This window comes from Oryctolagus cuniculus, chromosome 19 (assembly GCF_051225735.1).
Source record: "Oryctolagus cuniculus isolate XC-2025 breed Fujian yellow rabbit chromosome 19, ASM5122573v1, whole genome shotgun sequence".
NCBI classification, from domain to species: Eukaryota; Metazoa; Chordata; class Mammalia; order Lagomorpha; family Leporidae; genus Oryctolagus; species Oryctolagus cuniculus.
The window spans coordinates 49744831-49766556 of NC_142885.1; the positions used below are offsets into that span (position 1 = coordinate 49744831).

General features: G+C 49.9%; 1 protein-coding gene across 9 annotated transcripts in view; it reads right to left on the bottom strand.

The window, feature by feature from the left end:
• The window catches only part of KATNIP (katanin interacting protein), a 185029-nt gene that overhangs the window by 160027 nt on the left and 3276 nt on the right, over positions 1 to 21726 (bottom strand). For 8 of the 9 annotated variants that reach the window (XM_089320844.1, XM_089320843.1, XM_051847546.3 and 5 more), the window contains exon 2: positions 3126 to 3181. The exons of the other annotated variant lie outside the window; for it this stretch is intronic. In XM_089320844.1, coding sequence (XP_089176970.1) covers positions 3126 to 3181 — 56 coding nt within the window. The remainder of the gene's footprint in view (positions 1 to 3125; positions 3182 to 21726) is intronic. 9 annotated transcript variants of the gene reach the window in all.

The following is a 21726-nucleotide window of genomic DNA, read 5'->3' on the forward strand; positions in this document are numbered from 1 at the left end:
GCAGGGGCCCAAGCACTTGGGCCATCTTCTGCTGCTTTCCCAGGCCATAGTAGAGAACTGGATTGGAAGAGGAGCAGACGGGACTAGAACTGGCGCCCATATGGTATGCCGGTGCCACAGGTGGAGGATTAACCTACTGCGCCATGGCGCCGGCCCCCATGTCTCTTCTCTTTTTATTTATTTGAAACATAGAGTGACAGAGAGAGGAAAATATTTTCTGGCTGCTGGTTCAGTCCCCAAATGGCCACAACAGCCAGAGCTGGGCTAGGCCAGAGCCAGGAGCCTAGAACTCCATTCAGGTCTCCCATGTGGGTGGCAGGGGCCCAAACACTTGGCTCATCCTCTGCTGCTTTGCCAGGCACATTAGCAGGGAGCTGGAGCAGAAACAGAGCAGCTGGGACTCGAACTGGCGCTCCAATATGGGATGCTGTTGTCCCAAGGAGTGGCTTCACCCACTGCACTACGATGCTGAGCCCCCGGCAAGGTCTTTAGAGCAGACTCCCACCCTCCTTGCACTGTGGGTCAGGCCTCAGCCCTGCAGAGAAGCACCCAATCCTGCCCCAGGGTAGAACCAGCACACTCACCTGCCAGAGAATGGGCTGGCCCAGCCCACAGAACCTCATCTCCCAGGAAACACAAGGCGTGGCATGTCCCCGGCTGGCTGTTCCAACCCTCTCTGGGAGAGACAGTCTGCCTCCTCCCTTGCTTTTTATGTGACACAGCTTGATCTATACCTGGCATCCTGCAGAAGGCTTGACGTGCCAAAAAGCCCAGATGCCAAAACGAGAGGGGAGGTGCAGGTGGCAAAGGCCTGCAACCATCTCTCGGCTGAGAGGGCTGGCAGCTCGCTACTGGCTTTTCTCTTTTGTTTCTCTAACCCAGCAAAAGCCCCATTAAGAGACAGAGCGAGTGCATCCTCTTTTCCAGAGTGCTTGAAACCGCTTTAAGTACCTTCCAAGGTTAGACCTGGGTAGAGTTACAAGCAGCCTCCCTGTTTTCCCTTACTTTGAGCACTTTTCAGAAGAAAACTGATGTGAAATGCTCTCTGGCGACCAGCATGAGGATAGCAGCAATTAGGGGAGGCCTGTTACGGGGTGGGGGGGGGGGGATGAGATATCCCGGGTTGGGGGAGAAGAAAAAGCACCTCAGTGCAGCACCCTGCTGCCCTGCTTCTTGGTGTCCCAGCAAATTTCTGGATGCAGATGAACAGGCCGCTGCTGTTCTAGGGCCCAAGGCCTAGGCATGCCTGCGCGATTCGCTCTGGCTTGGGGGCTGCTCTGTGCCTCTGGCCTATGTTCACCCCTACGCTAGCTTCTCAGCCCACGAGTCCCCGGGAAGGACTTTGCAAGAAGTCAGGCACCTGCTTCTGCCTCCAGGAAGGCCGACCTTCCCACAAGGGACTGGGAGAGTCTACTCTGGCCCAGCCTCTGGATTGTCCACTTGGACCACCATTTAGATCTTTCCAGCCGCATCAAAGTTCCAAAGTGATCTCCCTGCCCTCAACCTGCATTGGCTGTTCTGGCTACAGTCAAGAAAGGAGACAATAGGAGGGTGAGAGTAACTGCCAAGGGTTCCAGGCACTTCACAGTCCAACCTCAAGGTCCCTCCCCAGAGCTGCCTGGGAGCTAACGGCGAGGAAAGTGGAACCAAGAGATGGAAAGAGAAGGAACAAGTCTTGCTGCCACCTTTGCCTTGTCAATCACTGGGACGAAGTCAGTGCACAGTGAAAACGTCGGTATGTGGATGTGGATGAATTTCAGGTCTGGTGGACATTTATGATGGGGCACCAAGGCTCAAATTCTGCCCCCCCCCCATAGCCTGGGACTTGTTGAGAGGGCCCTTTGGGGACGGCGCTGTGGCATAGTGGGTGAAGCCACCGCCTGCAGCGCTGGCATCCCATATGGGCACTGGTTCGAGTCCTGGCTGCTCCACTTCCAACCCAGCTCTCTGCTTATGGCCTGAGAAAGTAGTGCAAGATGGCCCAAGTCCTTGGGCCCCTGCACCCATGTGGGAGACCTGGAGGAAACTCCTGGCTCCTGGCTTCAGATAAGCACAGCTTCAGCCATTGCAGCCATCTGGGGAGTGAACCAGCAGATGGAAGACCTCTCTCTCTCTCTCTTTTTCTGCCTCTCTGTAACTCTGCCTTTCAAATAAATAAATCTTTACAAAAAAAAAAAAAAAAAAAAAAAAGGCACTTCAACAACCTGTGGGTCCTGGCTCTTAACACTCAGCTCAGTGGCATCTGACTTTGACCCCACTGTTTCCTTGGCCTGGAAAACTCCCCTTTGAGGGGCAGCCTACACATCCCTGTTTCTGTACAGCCTTGCTTGACATTGCTGGCAGGGTGCAGTGCCCAGATTTCTGCTTCCTTCTGTGATGGCACTTCTCATGCTGACTTCTAACCATTCCGCTACACCTCTCTTCCAACTCCAGCCCTTAGTTCCCGTCCCCAGGGTGCCTGGCCCGGAGCAGGTGTACTCAGCGGGCAAGGTTAAGAGTGGCACTACATTCTGCCCTCTTTCCCATCAGGAGGGGAGGCCTGCTTCCCCAGCCTTTGCATCAGGGCTGACCTTGCGACGTGAAGCTTAGCCAAGCAGCCGGAGGTGACACTGTGCCAGCCAGGGGCCTGGGCCTCAGAAGCGGCTGTCGCCCTCAGTGCACCTCTGAAACACAGCCATGTGGCCACCCCTGGCCAGCTTGCTGCAGGATGAGAGAACACGTGCAGGGGCACGGAGGCACCCCAACTGACACTCAGTCGGTCAAGTGCATGTGCATGGGTGAGCTGCAGCTGAGCTCTGCAGAGCCAGACTTCCAGGAGGACCAGCCAGGGAAACCCAAAGTGCTGACGCACAGAACTGGAAGCCATGTTCCGCGGCTGTTGTTTTAAGTCACTAAAAATTGGGAGTGGTTTCTCACAGAGGCGAAGCTAACTGAGACACTCAGTAAGAGATTGTTAGGACAAGCGACACTGGATTGGTAAGCTATCTACTACCATCAGGTCTGGGATTCCAACTCGCGGCTCAAGAGACAAGCAGGAGACCCAGGAATATCTGCTCACCACCCTGCTCCCCTGGGTGCTTTCAAACGGGGTGCCGCCCACCAGCCCTCACCAGGGACTCAGTTACCTCCTTTTTCTCCCGGGAGCAGGACCGGCCTCTCTCAGCCTTTCGCAGGCTCTGACCTGTAGCGGTTCAAAAGCAGAACCAGAGATGAAGACTGTGCAGCCACCGTTAGTTTATGATCATGAAAGCTTTTTATTTGCAAACTGAATAGACGAGACCAATCATAATCAAATGATTTTAAGAAAATGCAGCCTATTATTATAATGGGGAAATGGCACACTCTGGAAATGGGCCATCAGCAGGGAAAGTGGTAATTCACACACTCATGTGATTCGACTATAATGAACCAACCTGCAGCCCTTTAATCTGGAACATCATCTGCACTCGGAAAGGGCCCATGGACTGTAGTTTTCCCAGCTGAATTACGTTTTTATTAAATTGTTTGGAATTACACAAAACGCCTTCCACAAAAATGCCTTCCACCGTGTGCATACACATAACCTTTGATGAGTGCGTACCGAGGCGCTGCCCCGCCTCCGTGCTGGCACGGGCGGAAATGAGTGGTCATCACTGGCAGTCTGCATAATGGGCAATTTCTGAGACAATTGTTGCCTTTCTCAGAAAACTCAGAAGACTAACATTTGAAGGTAGTGAGCATAAATTCAATGGCCAGATATCATCATGTTTAAATAGGCTGTTCCCAATGCAGTTTTCCCAACTGTTACGGAGGGGTCCATTATAAATAGGATTCCTGGGTGGAAAATTGATGGCCAGCCTTGGTTTTAAAATACAACACAAGAATCACTTGCTTGTCAGCAGTGCATCTCCCAAACTGCCACACCATGTGTCCCGCTGGGTCAGCACACTCAGAAGGCAGAGACATCTTAATGAGAGTCAAGAGGTAGGGACCAAGACCCAGGGCAGATGTTCATCTCTGGATGTGGTCACTTACAGGAGGCTACATATGAGTGAGGGGCAAGGCGGAGTCATGGCCTATGACCAAGCTCAAGGGATGAGCGTTCTCCAAGAGACCCAAGGATGGGCTTCTAGAAATGGCCAAACTCTGGAGCCGAATTAGAAAAGGATTCAAAAGCGGCCAGCATTGTGGCATAGCAATTAAAGCTGCCACCTGCAGTGCTGGCATGTCATATGGATGTTGGTTTGAGTCCTGGCTGCTCCACTTCCCCTCCAGCTCCCTGCTAATGCGCCTAGGAAAGCAGCAGAAGATGGTCCAAGTCCTCAGGTCCCTGCACCCATATGGGAGGCACACATGAAGCTCCTGGCTCTTGGTTTTGGCCTGGAACAGCCTTGGCCATTGAGGCCATTTGGGGAGTGAACCAGTGAATGCAAGATCTCTCTCTGTCTCTCCTTCTCTCTCTCTCTCTTTCAAATAAATAAATAAACCTTAAAAAAAGATTCAGAAAAGATGCAGCTGGAGAATTTAGAAAGCATGAGGTAAACAGTATGATGGTGTGGTAGACACCTATTGGGTTATCTGCTCAGCTCCTAGTGACAATGTAAACAGACCTCTTCTCTCACCTTGCCTCCCTAGAAACAGGATGGGGTCTCCTGGGCAGCTATCCCTGTGTGTGAGCCCACACTCCAAACCTGACCCAAATGCAGCTGATCAGAATCCCAGCCCAGGAATTTGGACTTGGTTCTGAGAGACAGAGAGAGAGAGAGAGAGAGAGAGAGAGAGAGACAGAGACAGAGGCAGGGCAGGCTCTCCCTGTATGTGTGGGGAATTTTGATGCTGTGAGCAGCCACTGGCCTCCCGCCTCGAGGCAGACTAGCAGAGAAGGCCAGGATGCTGGCACAGAACGGAGTCATCGGAAATGGATGGCATGCCTGCCTTTGTGTCTCACAGCACCCACTGAAAACTATTTTCTCTCTGTATGCATTTTCTTTTTTCTTAAGACAAAGAGCCTAGGATCTGGGGAGAAAAGAGCCCAGGAGGACATGCCACGGTGCTGGGGGAGTTTGTATATGGGGACGGTGTACATGGGGGCTCTCTGTACATTCTGTTCCATTTTGCTGAAAGTTCTAAAACACAGTCCATCAATTAAGTACACACACACACACATACACACACCAGAAATAAATAAATTAAAAAAAAAAAAGAGGCCAGGATTTAGGGCCCAGAAGATCTAGTAGTTGTATTTGATCATCATCTACCAACGCCTGCTGCTCATGGGCAGGAGCTAGTATGGCCAGCTCCCAGAACCCCCTGGCTACACCTGCTCTGGCTGTCAGCCCCAGGATTCCGAGGGGGTCCTCAGGCTAGCCATATATAGGCCATACAGTGCAGAGCCAGGAGCCCGAGATAGGCCTGAGCTGGCAGAGACAAAGTGGGCTGGAGGCCAGGGTGGCTGATAGCCCAGAGAGTTCCAGCAGTGCTGAGGGGCAAGAAGACACCAGCAGGGCCCAGAGCAAGGGCAGAGAGTGGGAAGGACACAGCCAGTCCAGGCAAGAACGCGGCCACGCCTGCAGTCTGGCCAAGGCCCTTGCTTTCCTGATCACACCAGCTCCAAGGGATACAGTGCTGGACGCAGCTGACTACTCCCTGTGGGACCCTGGATGAGTCACAGGATCTTGTAGGGCCACAGATTCCTCCTATTTTCTTTTTCAAATGAGGGTTGGGCTGAATCATCTTCAGGTTTGCTTTTCATCTCTAAAATTCTATTACACCAATAAAGAACAGTAAAAAAAAAAAATTAAGGTGGTCCATAAAACAAAATATTACTACAAAGAACACAGAGCTTAACTACTGAAATTTGAACGCAAATCTCTCCACTGGAGTTCATTAGAAGCTTCTTTACTCATGAAATTGGAAAATAATTCGCTTACTTTCCAATGAAGATAATTTGCTCTAATTATGAGCATTTGTTACCTAACCGCCCTGGAAGACAGGTTGGCCCAGTCCCCGCACTCCTGAGCCTCTCTGCTCCAGGTAGCTAGACGCTGCATCCAGGTTCTACTATGCCTGTCTGTTGCACTTAGCTTCTCTGAGTATCTTCCTACCTTCTATCTCATTTATTCTCACAACAACTCAGGCAGGGAAGTGGAAGAAGGTGACATTAATATCAATATATGCCGCTTGCAAAATTAAGGGGTGTTCCTCTGCATTTTGCAAGGTGACCTGCCTGCTTGGGCTGGGAAGCAATAAATAAGATCGAATGTAAATGATACGTGCGTACTACACTTTCTAGAATAGATGTGTGCCTGCAGGAAAAGAGAACGAACAAAATAAAGTGACTGCACGGAATCTTTGTAAATATAATCCTATTCTCCCACGTACGGTTTTAGAAGGGTTTTATCTGCACTCAGAATTTCCTTTCAATGGTCCCAAGGCTGTGATGCTTCAGTTTTACTTTGCTGTAGATACAGGTAATAAGCACTGCTTCCATTTAGAGGGGAGTCACATCGTCCTCGGAGGACTTTCAGAAGTCATCAGGAGAGGGAAAAATCAGTGTCAAAATTACCTTTGAAAAAGAGCCTTCACCTCCCGCAAAGTACAGCCTTCGGGATACAGCTTTTTATAGCCATTGCTGTGGATGAATGTGCATATGTAATTCTGGTGCATATGGAAATGTATAGTACATGATAGAAATACATATGCAAAGCATAATTTTATGGTATTCTTAATTAAACTATTCATACTGTAACTACTCCATCTTTCCTCTTCGGGTGGGAAGAGAGTGATGAGGGTGCAGGCAAGGGCCCAGCACCAAGTTCACGGAAGTTAAATGCCTGGCGGATGCAGCTTCAACACACTGGGCACCTACTATGTGGCCAGCACCTATGCAGAGACATCATCTCCTGCGTCTTTACCACCACTCCTTTAGACCAGGGCTCAGCAAACTAATTCCGTAAGGACTGGATAGAAAATGCTCTTGACTGCGAAGGCTGTAAGGATAGAAGGTCTCTGATGCAACTCCTCAGCTCTGCCACCATAGCCCAAAAGCATACAACTTCACTTATAAGACCAAGCAGCAAACCAGATGTGGCCCATGGGCTGCGGCTCCATTCTCATGGTTACAAAGCAAAGAGGGAGAGAACCAAGCTGAGGGCCAGTGATTGAACTGCTGGTAGAAGGTCACAGAAATGCAGATTCAGGGCTCAGCATGCGGCTAACTGCCATCATTACCATCATTATGTTAGCCTTGTCATGGCCACCACCGCCATCACCATCACCATGGGAGCTCACTTCTAGTCAGGATCTACAGTGGGCCAGGCACCAGGCTCCAGGCTGAGCAATACATCAACTCATTGACTCCCCACAGCTACCCTGTGAAACAGGCACTCTTCTTATTCCACTTGTCAGAGGCACACTGTGAGATCCAAAGAGCTCAGGACACCTGCCCAGTGTCCCACGGCTGGCGAGTGGAGGAGCTTCGCTTTCCATCTGGGCAATTCTGCCCGAGCCTGCACTGCGAACCACCACAGACTAGACTCCCTCAGCCTGGTCCTGAGACCAGTGCAAGAACGAAGACAGTCTCAACAGTCCGCGGGGAGAGGCAGCCCGTGTGAAGGGACTCTGCTGTGCTGCACCTTTTGACTGTGCTTTGATTCCCTGAGCAACTAATAAAGGGGTTTGAGGAAAATGACTCCCCAGTGGAGTTGGGGTTCCCTTCCAGCCAGATGGTGCCCTGAGGAGCCCTAGAAGACAGCAAGGTGCCTGCAAAGCCAAATGTGGGGAGGCAGGCTTGACATCACACACTGGCTCCCACTATTCGGGGTAAACGCTCTGCCGTGGCAGCAAAGGCTGGACTTGGGAGAACAAAGGCGGCTCAGAGGAAATCCTATAGGCAAAGAAAGCCCAGGCTGGAACCTCCCGGTCAGAAAGAACATGCTTCTCTCCAGTGGGGTGACAATGCTGCCACTGGGTTACTAAAACGCGAGGCAACTTAGTCCTTTTGATGGCCACATCGGAGGGCTCCTGCTGCACTCATCTGATGTATCTATGAAATGTAATTTACATGACACACATCCCATGGAGGGGCTGCTTTCTCTCACCTAGACGGATTGGTAAAAATCCAGAGATTTGCCAGTATATTCTTGGCAAGGTCTGGTGGAGCACAAAATGGCCCAACCCTGTGGAGGGTATCTTGGCAACACTGTCAAAAGCACAAATGCATTTTCCCTTTGAGCCAGCTAAATCGCTACCAGGAATGTGCTGTGAAGAAACACCTCCACAAACAGGGAGGACGCATATGCACAAGGTGTTCACGGCAGCATAATTTGCAATAGCAAAGACGGAAAAAACAGAAATCCATCGGTAGGGAACTGCTGAAGAAATATGGTGAATCCACACAATGGCACGGGAGCTCGTGAAGCTGGAAGAAAAACCAAGCAAGCTCCTTATAGTCTACTACATACAAATCCTTAAGAGGTGGCCTTGTTTTAAATGAAGAAAAGAGGGGGCCAGAAAGTATATGGGGCATGCGACCTCTTTTCCAAGAAACCGGGTGAGGAAGAATATATACTCGTATTGATTTTATTTGTATAAACAATTACCCGGGGAGCGACTTCTCCATGTAGACTTTAATATTATTTAAATTTTTGAATGATTTATTTGGATCTATTTCCTATTCCATAACCTCAAACTTAAAATATTACACATCCAAAAGCTGATGCTATAGTTTGGATAAGGTTTGAGCATCCTCCCCTCCCCAAGTTCATGGTTCCCAGGGTGGCAGCATTGGATGACGGTGTGGATCTTTGGGAGCTGGAGCCTAGTAGAAAATCCTTAGGGCAGCTGGGAGTGTGCTATAAAAAGGGGTTCAGGTGTTTCTCATGGAATTCTGGCTGGTGTTCCCAGCCCCATGTAGGCTCCTAATTCCTCCCTCACCGCATGATTCACCTACACACACCTGCCTCTAAAATTTGCCAAAGGGCGGCATGAAGGGTGGGTGTCCTCACCAGAGCCTGCACCGTGCTGCTTAGACCACCAAAACTGTGACCTAACTAAACCTCTTTTCTCTATAAAGTTAGCATGCCCAGGTGTTCTGTTACAGTGATGAAAAACTCTAAATACAGCTGAACTCAATTTAAAAAAAAAAGATAATAAGAGGTGCCCACCCAGAGCGGTGGGCAGCCTGGACAGGGAAATGGAGTGGCTTCTCTGAACCCCAGGACACTGCAGCTTGCCCAAAAGAGAAAACCTTATTTTTGGAGGACAAATTGCCTTCTTTTAAGAGATCAATCTATAATGTGTGAGAGATAAGAACAAAATGATGGCAAAATACAGTTTCTGGAAATTGAAACAACCGTTTCTTCGCTAAGCCAATCGGCTACTGGTGAGGGTCATGTTCTTACAAAATGGCTGGAAGAGATGAAAAAGGAAAAAAGGAACAAAGACAAAGGGCAAGGTCTGTCCAAATGGGCTCTCTGGAAATCGTGATTTCGCCTGGGTCAGGTCTGATGATTGCTTCGTGTGTACCTGCCACTGTCGGTCCTTTCCTGGGTCACAGAGCCTGGGCTTTCCTACCTGTTTGTGGCAACAACAAAGCCACAAGGCTCGGAGAGGCAAAGCAACTTGCTCAAGGTCACAGAGCAAGGAACGGGAAGAACACGGGCTTACCCTGTGCTCAGGACACTCACTACACCCTGCTTCCTGTGTGCACACCAAGTTCATGAACAAAAGCACCCCTGGACCCACTGTCATTTCTACCCGCACCCTAGCACGTCCTCAGCTCCAGCCCAACTTCCTGCATGCTCCCTGAAACTAAGATTCTGGCACTTACCGAGACTCAAACGTGTGCAGCTGCCAGACAGAGGGAAGTAGCAGGTGGGAACAGGACCGCCTGGAGAGGAGGCAGCTGCCCACCCTATCCAGGGAATAATTGGTTAGTTTCAGCTGCCAGCTTCCCCAGACAGAACAGACTTGGTCTTGCTGAACTCAATTTTTCTAAAGAAACTGTAAATCCAGTCTTCTGAGAAAGCTTCTAATGTTATTTACTTAGATAATTATTTATTTAAATGGCAGAGTGACAGAGAGAGAAAGGGAGAGATAGAAAGGAAGAGAGGGATCTTCCATCTGTTGCTTCACTACCCAAATGTCCACAATAGCCAGGCTGGATCAGACTGAAGCCAGAAGCCTGGAACTCCACCTGGATCTCATGTGTGAATGGCAGGGGCTCAAGCACTTGGCCATCTTCTCCTGCTTCCCCGGGACATTAGTAGGGAGCTAGACAGGAAGTGGAGCAATTGGGACTTGAACTGTGGACCATATGGGATGTCAGCACCACAGTTGGCGGCTTAACCCACTGTGTCCCAACGTTAGCAGAGGTTTCTCGTGTTTAACGTGGACAAGTAATTAAAAAAAAAATTTAAAGCTCAACAAATAGGCTTCTCATTTTCAATCTAGTAGGCAATTAAGACAAAAGACTAGAAAATATCCCACTTTTCAAAACCATGACAGCCGGCCCTTGATATCTGCAGGTTCTGCATCCACTGATTTAAGGAACCTTGGGCTGAAAATACTGATGGGGCTGATGCTTGGCATAGCAGTTAAGATGCTCACCTCCCACACTGGATTGACAGGTTTCAGTCTTGGCTGCAGCTACTGATCCAGCTTCCTGCTAATGTACACCCTGGAAGGCAGCAGATGACGGCCCGAATACTTGGGTTCTCTACCACCCACGTGGCAAACCAGGCTGGAGTTCCTGGCTCCTGGCTTCGGCCTGGCATTTGGGGAGTGAACCAGCGGATGAACAATCTATATCTGTCTGTCTCTCTGCTTCCTAAATTAAATGAAAATAAATGCTAAAATATGCAGATGAAAACTACATCTGTACTGAACATGCAGCCTTTCTAGTCTTGGTATTAACCACCATTCACACAGCATCTACACGTAGGAGGTAATGGAAGTTGCCTGCAGGTAATTTAAAGCGTAGGAGAAGATGTGTATAGGTCGTCTGCTAACACAGCACCAGGGTATATAAGGCACTTGGCAATCCTTGAATTGTGGCATAGGGAAGAGGGAAGCCTTAGCACCAGTCCCCCGTGGATAATAGGAAATAACTATTTTTTTATGTTTATTTGTTTTATTTTCATCTAGGCACAATGAAGAAGTCAGATGGACAAAAACAATCTTAGGGCCGGCACCACGGCTCACTAGGCTAATCCTCCACCTGCTGCGCCGGCACACTGGGTTCTAGTCCCGGTCAGGGCACCGGATTCTGTCCTGGTTGCCCCTCTTCCAGGCCACCTCTCTGCTGTGGCCAGGAAGTACAGTGGAGGATGGCCCAGGTCCTTGGGCCCTGCACCCCATGGGAGACCAGGATAAGTACCTGGCTCCTGCCATCGGATCAGCACGGTGCACCGGCTGCAGTGCGCCGGCCGCGACGGCCATTGGAGGGTGAACCAACGGCAAAGGAAGACCTTTCTCTCTGTCTCTCTCTCACTGTCCACTCTGCCTGTCAAAAAATAAAAAAATAAAAATAATAATAAAAAAAAAATCTTAGATCTTCCATCCGCTGGTTCACTCCCCAAATGTCCACAACAGCCAGGGCCGGGACAGGCCAAGCCAGCAGCCAGGAACTCCATCTGGGTCTCCCTTGTAGAAGGCAGGGGCCCAAGTACTTGGCCCACCACCTGCTGCCTCCCAGGATGCATTAGCAGGAAGCTGGATAGGAAGTAGACTAGCTGGGACTTGAATCAGGCCCTCCAATATGGGACGCAGGTGTTGGAAGCAGCGGCTTACCCCTCTTCCCCACAACTCCGGGAATAACTGTATTTATGAAACAAAACCTGGATGCCCTGGGCCTCTTCTGAGGGCACCTCCTTAACCTCCTTAAGGCCATCCCATGAAAAGAACAGAAGTCTGCTGGACAGGGGGCAGGGCTGTTGGAACACCAGGTGCACACTGGCTCTGCCGCACACCTCTCCCTTCACTGCCGACATGCGCCTCCCAGCTGGTTCCGAGCCCAAAGTTCCATTCCTTCTGCTGAAAGCCTGAAACAATATCCCTGTCACTCTTCCTTTGAATTTTCGCTGTAACCAGAATTCCCAGGGCCTGGTTTACTGCCAAATTACCTGAGATAAACAAGTCATGCTAAGATCCTCTTTCCCTTTCCAAACCCAAACAGCAGCTGGCAGCTAGAAACGGTTATTTATAACCTGTGCACCGTGCCTCGCACTTGCTTCGTTGAGGAATGCTTAGCCGGGCATTCTTGGGCTGGCTTCGTAATTGGATGAGAGCCTGGGGAAGACATCGTGTGGCTGGGGACTCATTCCCTGCCTGGGAGTCCTCTTAGACCCGACACTGGAGTCTGCTGTCTGGGTTAAGACAGCGCATGTCAAACACTTAGAACAGGGCTCTACGTAGCGCAGGTGCTCAGCTGCTGCTCATCCCCTCTTCCAGAAACAACCATTAGTGGCTCTCCGTGAGTTCTAGGCAACTTGGGCTCCCAAAATATATCCTGAGGGTGTTCATTCTCCCGCTCCAAGCCCCTAGCATCCCTCCTTGGAATTTTTCACTGGGCACCTAGTAGGTCTCCAGCAGCCATAGCAAAATAAGACCGTACCACTTGCTGGCTTGACTGTCTAATGCTTCCCTCTAGAGTACCCACACAGCTTGCCCTGGCTGCCCAGGCTCAGCATGGCCTGGCCGGGGCACCATCCAGACTTCTCTCCTTCCTCGAGGGCACGCTCCTGCAGCCCCACCTGCCCATCTTCGGCCCCTTCCACCCAAGATTCCTCCCCGCCTCCCGGCCCTGGCCTTCTCCTTTCCCTCGTTCTAGAGCCCTCGCTTCCCTTGGTCTCAGCAATCAGATCCGAGCTGAGAGGGACTCGATTCCTTGCAGTGAACTCGTCCTTCCGACTTTCATCTTCTGCACAGCACTTATCTGATCTCTTTCCTATTAATGTGTCTGTGGTCTGTCTCCCCCACTAAATATCAGTGCTGCAAAATCGGAGGCAGCTGTCTGAATTTATCATCACTGAATGGCCCACACCCGGAAGAGTATTCGGACAGGTGCAGGCACGAACGGGTGAATGGTGGGGTTTCTGAATGGACGATGTGGGAAGGGCCGAGGGGCGGGCCTAGGAGCTGCAACAGAGCCTGCATGCTCTCTCACAGCGTGCCCTCCTGCCCCCTTCCCCCTGCTCCCTCTGGGATGCGGAAACAAAAGATGACAGAGGAAGTCTAACACCCCCTTGGAGATAATTGGAAAGTATTGATTTCTTTCTGTTTGAAACGGTAAAGATAAGTAAATGTCACACTTCTGTAATCGAGTCAGTGGCTTATGGGACAACTGCTTCCCAGGCGGAAATGTATTTCCGTCTGCTTCTGTATCCATCACACAAGCACCTAAACCCATGTCTGCGCCGCGCTCCAAACCGGCCCCGTCCACCCACCCCAGCTCCCCACAGGATACAAGTGAGGACTGTGGGTTTGTGAAAATGGGTGTGGACGAGGGGCTTCATGAAAAGTCACGTTCTCCGTTAGGTCCATTTCCTCACAAGCTTTCTGTAGCCCCCATGTGTACGCAGATACAAATTAAAGTGCCTTTTTGCCCCCCCACACACACACAGTGATCTGTCAAACTGCCTTGAGTAATATGGGAAATAGTCATGAGATCTCCCAGAATCCTAAGGGAAAAGATGTGTTCCTGCCCCGCCGATGTTCACTGTGTGCCTACTGAGCGCCAGTACCCCTCCAAGGGCTCAGACAGATGAAGTCATGTGATCCTTACAGCCGCCCATAGGCTCCTTTTGACAACCTCCACTTGCAGTGGAAGGGCCTGGACATTGAGAGATGGCATGACTGACCCCTGAGGCCACAGAGCTGGGCAGAGGAGTCAGAACGCAAACCATCCACAAGCTCCGCCCTTTCCTCTCCAGCACCAGGAGGGCTAGGGCTGGGCAGCAAGCCCGCAGAGAGGGAGAGAAGGATCAACTCATCTGCTGTCCTGGTTTTTCAGTTTCCTTCCTCAGGCCTAAAAATGAAACTTCCACGAGCAGGGAAGCCAGGGGCAGAGCCTTGCACAGCACAGGCACAGGCACAGGCAGGGGGGAAGGAGGGAGAACAGCATGGAAGGCGCTCGACTGAAACTGATCAGGGCCTGTGTCCACAGCCCAGGCTGCCCATGGGCAGCTACTCAACTCCCCTGGGCCTGAGCCTCTGCATCTGCCACATGACAGTGTTCAGACTCGCTCCAAAGTCCCTTACTGACGAATCCAGCCCACACACATCTGTCTGGTCTCCATGTCAAAAAAAAATTTTTTATTTTTTCAGCCAACATTTAAAACTTGGACTATCTCACATTTTAAAATCTGGAGATCTGGATTTTCTTGAGAAATCAAAAGATCTGGCAGTGCAAGGCCTGCCTTCCTGCCTGGCGCCCGTCACAGGGAACCGAGAATGGCAGCCCACCAGCTGGCATGGTGCTCTCTGATTCCGATCCCTAGCTCTTCTGGTTGTCTCCCTGCCACCAAAGTCAAGTCCAGGGTGCCACTCACCAGAAAGTCTGAGAGGTGCCCCCCAAAGAGAAGATGAAAGTGAAGATCCATGTGTCCACATCTTCAGCACAAATGAGTCCCACCATCACCATCACCATCACCATCATCACCACCATCATTGTCACCATCATTACCACCACCACCATCATCATCATCACTATCATTGTCACCATCACCATTATCACTACTATTACCACCATCACCATCATCGCCACCATCACTGTCACCATCACCATCATCACCACCATCACCACAGCTAACACTAACTGTGCCAGGCCCAAACCTAAGGGCTTTGTATCTATTGACACATTTCATTCTCTAATTACACATGAAAAAATGGAAGAGGCCACATGCTTCAAGAAATGAGCAAACAACAGATTTCTTTATGAGACTGAAAAATATTCCTAGATATGCAAAGTATATTAGGTGTTGGAAGAAAACCAACAGAAGCAGCATAATGACAAAAACCCTTCCATGGCTGTCATTCATATACAACCTGGCCCTGCAGGCCTCGACATTGTGATTGTGATCCCTGCAGGGGTCTTCAGGGTTCTGAGAGACCTTGGGGGCCCCAGAATGGGAGCCTGACCATAACTATCAAGTAGTCCTTTACAGGGTGAAGACCAAAATCCAGGAGGCAGGAACACAACTTGGGTCTCCCATGAGGGTGGCAGGGACCCAAGTGCTTGAGCCACCGCCTGCTGTCTCCCAGAGTATGCGTTAGCAGGAAGCTGGGATCAAACCAAGGTACGCTAATACAGGACATGGGTGCGTTCCTACATCTAGGTAGTCTGGGCCTGTTAGAAGAGGGAACACACAGAGAATGCATGGCAAGTGCAGAGAGTTTGGGAAAGCGCTGTAGTCTCTGCAGGTGGGCAATTTCCTGCCAGATTGCATTCACCCATAGCTTTCCCATCTCTGAAAGAGATGATTAAGTCTGGGAATCCATCAGCTAAGGGTGGTCAAGGTCACAGCGGGTTCCAAAATGAGGCAGGAGCTGGGAGTGAAAGTTAACTTCACGGGGATTGGAAACAGGGGGAGGGTAAGAATTCCTCCCGGAAAGTAGGGGGAGAGGCTGTGGGTTCAGTAAAGGCAGCTGGGCCAGACTATGGTACTAGGACAGGTTCCAAGTGTTCAAAGGACAGTATCTAGGGGACCCCGGTTGTCCACTGGAGACAAAGGGAGCAGCAAAGGTCTCCAGAAGCGTGGGCCTTTTTTTTTTTTTTTTTTTTTTTTGACAGACAGAGTAGACAGTGAGAGAGAAAGACAGAGAGAACGGTCTTCCTTTTCCGTTTGTCTCCCCCCCCCCCCCCCGCAATGGCTGCTGCAGAGTCAGGTGCTTCTCCTGGTCTCCCATGCCGGTGCAGGGCCCAAGCACTTGGGCCATGCTCCACTGCACTCCCGGGCCACAGCAGAGAGCTGGACTGGAAGAGGAGCAACCGGGACAGAATCTGGTGCCCCGACCAGGACTAGAACCCAGGGTGCCAGTGCCACAGGCAGATTAGCCTATTGAGCCGCAGCGCCAGCCATCGTGGGCCTTTTTTCTGTGTGCTGTCATGAGCCTGGCCAGCCAGGTGCTAGGGGACCAGCTGGTACAGCCCTTTCCTGGCTACCATGTTGACCCAGTGAACACGTGCCAGGCTGTGTGCCAGATGTCGGGCATACAAAAGAACAAGAGTGGGCCCGGACCCTCAAAGAGGGAACAGGGCATGGAGTCCAATTCTTGACATAACAACAAAGGCTCGAGGAGCTAGGGGATCCTGCTGTCGGGGAGGGGATGCAGGTCACTGCAATCTGTAGCCGGGGGGGGGGGGGGGGGGAGTGACTTCAAGGAAGGACCCAGCTTGCAGATAACACAGCCTGGGCAAGGTGTGGAGGTGGGAAAGGATCTGGTGTGCTCAAGAAGTGGCTTCCGGAGGAGACTCAGGCAGGGCTGAAACCTCAGGGGCCTATGGGGAAGCCAGTAAGCTTATGCAGGAAGTGAGCACCTGCTGACTGGCACCACGAGCCACAAGGAGTCAAACCATCAGCCTGTTTCCCAGGTCAAAGGAGTGAGCCCTGTTCAGCCCTGGGGGATCCGGTCTGGGTGACAATGCTGGCACAGCAGGGCCAGCTGCTTAGGAGGAGGAGCCTGGAGCTGTTTAGAGAGCACTTTATCAAAGAATGAGGAAGTATGGCTACTGACATATTCAGGGCCAGCATTCTGCTTTCTTGTTTGCTTTTCTGAAAGGCAGGGGGACAGAGAGCTCTCACCTACCGGTTCACTCCCCAGATGCCAGGAACACAATCCAGTTCTCCCATGGGGGTGGGAGGGACCCAATTACTTGAGCCATCACCTGCTGCCTCCCAGAGTCTGCATTAGCTGGAAGCTGGAATTGGTAGCTGGAGCCAGGAATCAAACTCAGGTACTCTGATATGGGACATGAGCATCCTGACTGCTACACTAAATGCCCACTCGCCAAAGCACTTGTTTATCAGGAGACACAAGAGTTCAGATTTTTATAATCACTATTTCTGAATCTGGGAAGATATACCTTTGGGCCCAGGGCAGTCTGGTATAAAGCCTCTGGGCTTGAAGCAGGTATCTAAAGAGGAGGCTGAAGAGGAACTGCTTCCCCAGAGCAGTCTCCAGGGAAAGGTGCTATGTCCACAGGGCAAGTGTTCAGACTGCAAAGGTCAGGCTGTTCAAAACCCCATGGGGCATCAGCAGCCGCACTTTCTCACTCTTTGATAAAGTGCTCTCTAAACAGCCCCAAGCTCCTCCTCCTAACCAACTCTACTGCTCCTGGTAAGGCCTCTCCTACTTGGAAACAGAGGAGTGGTCCCAGGGCCAGACCCTGCAGGAGCCAAGAAGGCAAGTCAAGGAGTTCATTCAGCAGCCCCTGGGGCAAGCCATGCCCATGAGCACACCCTCCAGGGAGTGAGAAGCTGGCCTTTGATGACATACTCCAGAGTGTACACTTATCTGGGTGGAGCCCTGGCTCTGCATCCACTAGCTAGCCGTGTGGTGTGAAACGGGCACAATCACGGTACCATACTGAGCTGTTTCAAGAATGAAACTCACATTCTCTACGGCAGCAGTCAGCAGATTTATCCTGCAAAGGGCCAGCCAGCGAACATTCTGGTCCCGTGGGCTGGACGGTCTCTGTCACCACAGCCACCTTGGCCAACATGCCGTGAAAACAGCCATAGACGCGGGATGCCAGTGGATATAGCTGTGTCCCAATCCAACTTTATTTACAAATAAAGCGACTTGACAAACATTATCTCCTAGGAACTGCCACGCTGGGCTGTAGTTATCTATGCCTGGCTTTTTCCACCCGATTCTGAAGTTCTTACAGGCAGTGGTGATAGTCTGTCTTTCAGACCAGAAAAACCAAGCCTTGCACAGTGTGGCACACAATGAGGCCCAGCGGGACTTCCAAGGTTCTGCAAGTTGCCACTACAGTAGGCTTGTAACTTCAAATGCCGGCAGGCCCAGGCAGGGCAGAGTCGCGACTAGGGAGCTGGCCATCGAGGCATTGCGTGGGCTGGGAGAGGGTGCCTGCCTTCTAAAGGGGGCAGTCTCTGCTCTCTGCTCAGCTCTGGTGATGAGGGAGTGGCTACCGGGCAGAATTCTGACTCTCTGTTAATAGACTTTACTGATATTTTCTTTTTAAAGATTTATTTATTTATTTGAAAGACAGAATTACAGAGAGAGGTACAGCCAGAGAGAGAAGTCTTCCATCTACAAGCCCACTCCCCAAATGACTGCAATGGCCAGAGCTGAGCTGATCCGAAGCCAGGAGCCAGGAGCTTGGAGCAGCTGGGACTCAAACAAGCACCCTTATGGGATGCCAGCGCTGCAGGCTAGGGCTTTAACCCACTGTGCCACAGCGCTGGCCCCAGATTTTACTGATATTTTCAACAAAACCTCATAATCAGATTCTTATGAGAAATCTGCCACTGTTTCAATGTTGACAACTAATTTAAAAAATTAAATCAAAATTTAAAAAATCATCATGGGCCAAAGAAACACTTCCATGGATGACTATTTTGCAATCTCTGACATAAAGGGTTCATGTTCAAGTTAGCTACATCTCTATTTTTTAGGTTAAAGTTGTTTTTTTTTTTTTTTAAGATTTCTTTATTCATTTGAAAGTCAGAGTTACAGAGAGACGGAGAAACAGAGAGAAATCTTCCATCCGCTGGTTCACTCCCCAAATGGCTGCAACAGCCAGAGCTGGACCAGTCAAAAGCCAGGAGCCAGGAGCTTCTTTCAGGTTACCCATGCGGGTACTGGGGCCCAGGCACTTGTGCCATCTTCTACTGCTTTCCCAGGTGCATTAGCAGGGAGCTGGACTGGAAGGGGAGTGGCTGGGACTTGAACCAGTGCCCATATGGGATGCCAGCACTGCAGGCAGTGGCTTTACCCATTATGCCACAGCACCTGGCCCCATGGCTAAACTTTTAAAGACTTGTATCTTTAAACAAATCCACTCTACAGAAAAGTTCCAAGAACAGTACAGTGAGCTGCTATCTCCCCTTCCCCTGGACTCCGGCTAACTCATTTTTGCATCTCTGGATTCCAGTGCGCAGAAGGCACTGAAACACTATTCAGTCACAGAACAAATGCCATCAGGGAAAAACAAGCAAAACAGAGTGTGCCAGGTTCCAGCGAGCAGCAAGCTAAAGTGGCGGGGCAGAACGCACACTGAAAAACTTCGCAAGGAAAAGACAGGCATTAGATGGACAGACAGGAGCAATGAAGACAACACGACAGACACACAGACCATGCGGAACGCACATTTATTTGGCCTACTGAATACTTGCTGGGGTTTATTCTGTCTGGTTTTTGCCTGGTTTATTCTGAGTAGCAAGAGAAACAAACAATTCACCAGGAGCCCAGGTAAATACCACACACGACAGAACAGGCCAGACACACAGATAGCAGACTTGCAGCCAAATCTCACCAATCACCCAGCGCCTTTTTGATAGTTCGGGATTATTTGGACAAGGCGGGTGAAATTTCATGTTGGTATTATTAATTCTCTGAGAAAGTTTGCTAAGCAAATGAACAGTACAAACAGGCAAGTGTTGAGTATTTGCTCTGGGGCCAGCAAAAGCAAATGCACAGCTTTAAAATCCTCCCTAATTACACGGATGCACTGAACTTCTGTCTAATTATTATGTTCCTCAAAGACCGAGTACTTCTTTTTTTCCTCCTAAACCATCTCATACTTTAAAAGCACAGGGGAAAACCTGACTTTAACACAAAGGTGAGCATTTTCAGAAAAAATACTCAAGTCCTGCCAATTACCTTTATGTAAATTAAAAAAAATGTCAAACACGGGGTTTTGACTTAAGCAAAGAGTGAGCTAATGACAAAGGTCACTAATTGCTAGAGACCTTCCTCAGAAGTGCCTCCGTCTCCTCTGAGCACGGCGGAGGAAAGCTGCAGACAATCACGGTACCCGTTGCCATGTAGAACCGTGTTTTTATGCACCAGACGGGGCCGCACACTCTTTCATCCACTCTTCACTGAATACATGACACAACGGGGTCTTCTTCATCATCCCATTTCACTGACAGCAAAACTGAGGCTCCAAGAGGACAAAGGACACGTCTGGGATTCAAATCCACGGCTGCACGGCCCCTAAGACCTCAGCGCATCACACACCGTGTCACCGAGACAGACAGGCGGGAGCTGCTCAAAGTCAAATCCGACGGGCCAGGGAGAATGTCCTAGAAAGCTGTAGTGATCCGGGCATGCTGAATCAATCAAACTATAACCCGGATGGGGGACACCTGCTAGACATGGGGGGCTTTCATCAGTCTGGGAAGTAAACATCTTTCTAAGAGGGCCAGGGTTAGCTTCTCTGGGTGGCTAGAATCACAGTTCCTTAAGGCCTGCTTCACTTTACCCAACAGATACATGCCTATACAACTATGCATAAATCACAATTTTACAGACTGGGAGGGGCCGGCGCTGTGGCATAGTGCGTAAAGCCACAGCCTGCAGGGCTGGCATCCCATATGGGTCCCATATGGGCACCAGTTCGAGTCCCGACTGCTCCACTTCCCATACAGCTCTCTGCTATGGCCTGGGAAAGCAGTGGAAGATGGCTCAAGTCCTTGGGCCCCTACACCTTCTTGGGAGACCTGGAAGAAGCTCCTAGCTCCTGGGTTTGGTTTGGCACAGCTCCAGTCATTGCAGCCAACTGGGGAGTAAACCAGCAATGGAAGACCTCTCTCTCTCTCTCTCTCTGCCTCTCCTTCTCTCTTTGTGTAACTCTGACTTCCAAATAAATAAATCTTTCTAAAAAAACAAAAAAACAAAAAAAAAACAAAAAAAAACCTCTCTCTCTATCTGTCCCTTTCTCTCTAACTGCCTCTCAAATAAATAAATAAAATCTTTTAAAAATCATTTTTTTTACAAAAATTAAAAAAGACAGGGACAGAAAATGGGCTTCTTTGAAGGTCATAGCTAATCTCAGGGTAAATACTTTCTTAGAATAAATTATTCCCCTTGGTAAGCAATCTGAAAATCAACAGATTCATCCATGAGGCCAAAGGCATATTCTGGGAGTACAGAGACGACAAAGAGACAAGACAGGCTTCTTGAAAATGGTCTATTCCAGGGCTGAGGAACCCCTTGCCACCAAGGGCCATTTGGACATTTATAACATCAGTCATGGGCCACACAAAATTACCAACTAAAGCAGCCTGCTTTAGATCTAAATTTCAAGTTCTACCTTGTCAGGGACAGACCAAATTTCTTGGGTCTTCCCTGGTATAGCAACGTTTCTCAAAGCATGCTCCACAGATCCTAGGAGGAGGAGAGGAATGCAAAGAGAAAACTACTCTCATCATAATTCTAATCCGTCTTCTCTAAGCAAAGCCAAGCCAACCTGGGTTAGAACTGCTTGTAGCTTGAATCAAGGCAGCACAGCCAAACTATACCTGTAGCCATTATATTGTTTACTGTCCCAACCTCGTAATAAAAACAAAAAAATCACTTTCATTTCAGAATGTCCTCAGGAAACAGCAACGATTCTATTGAGCCATGGCCCATGAGATTCTGCATAAAGACATGGGAAGTACACATAAAGCATTTCTGTTACAAGCCAAGAATAATGGCTGATCCCAGAAAACCGACTTGTGGTTGAGTTGCCAGCTGAACTAACCACCTTCGGTATGGAATGCCATTCTTCCTTGA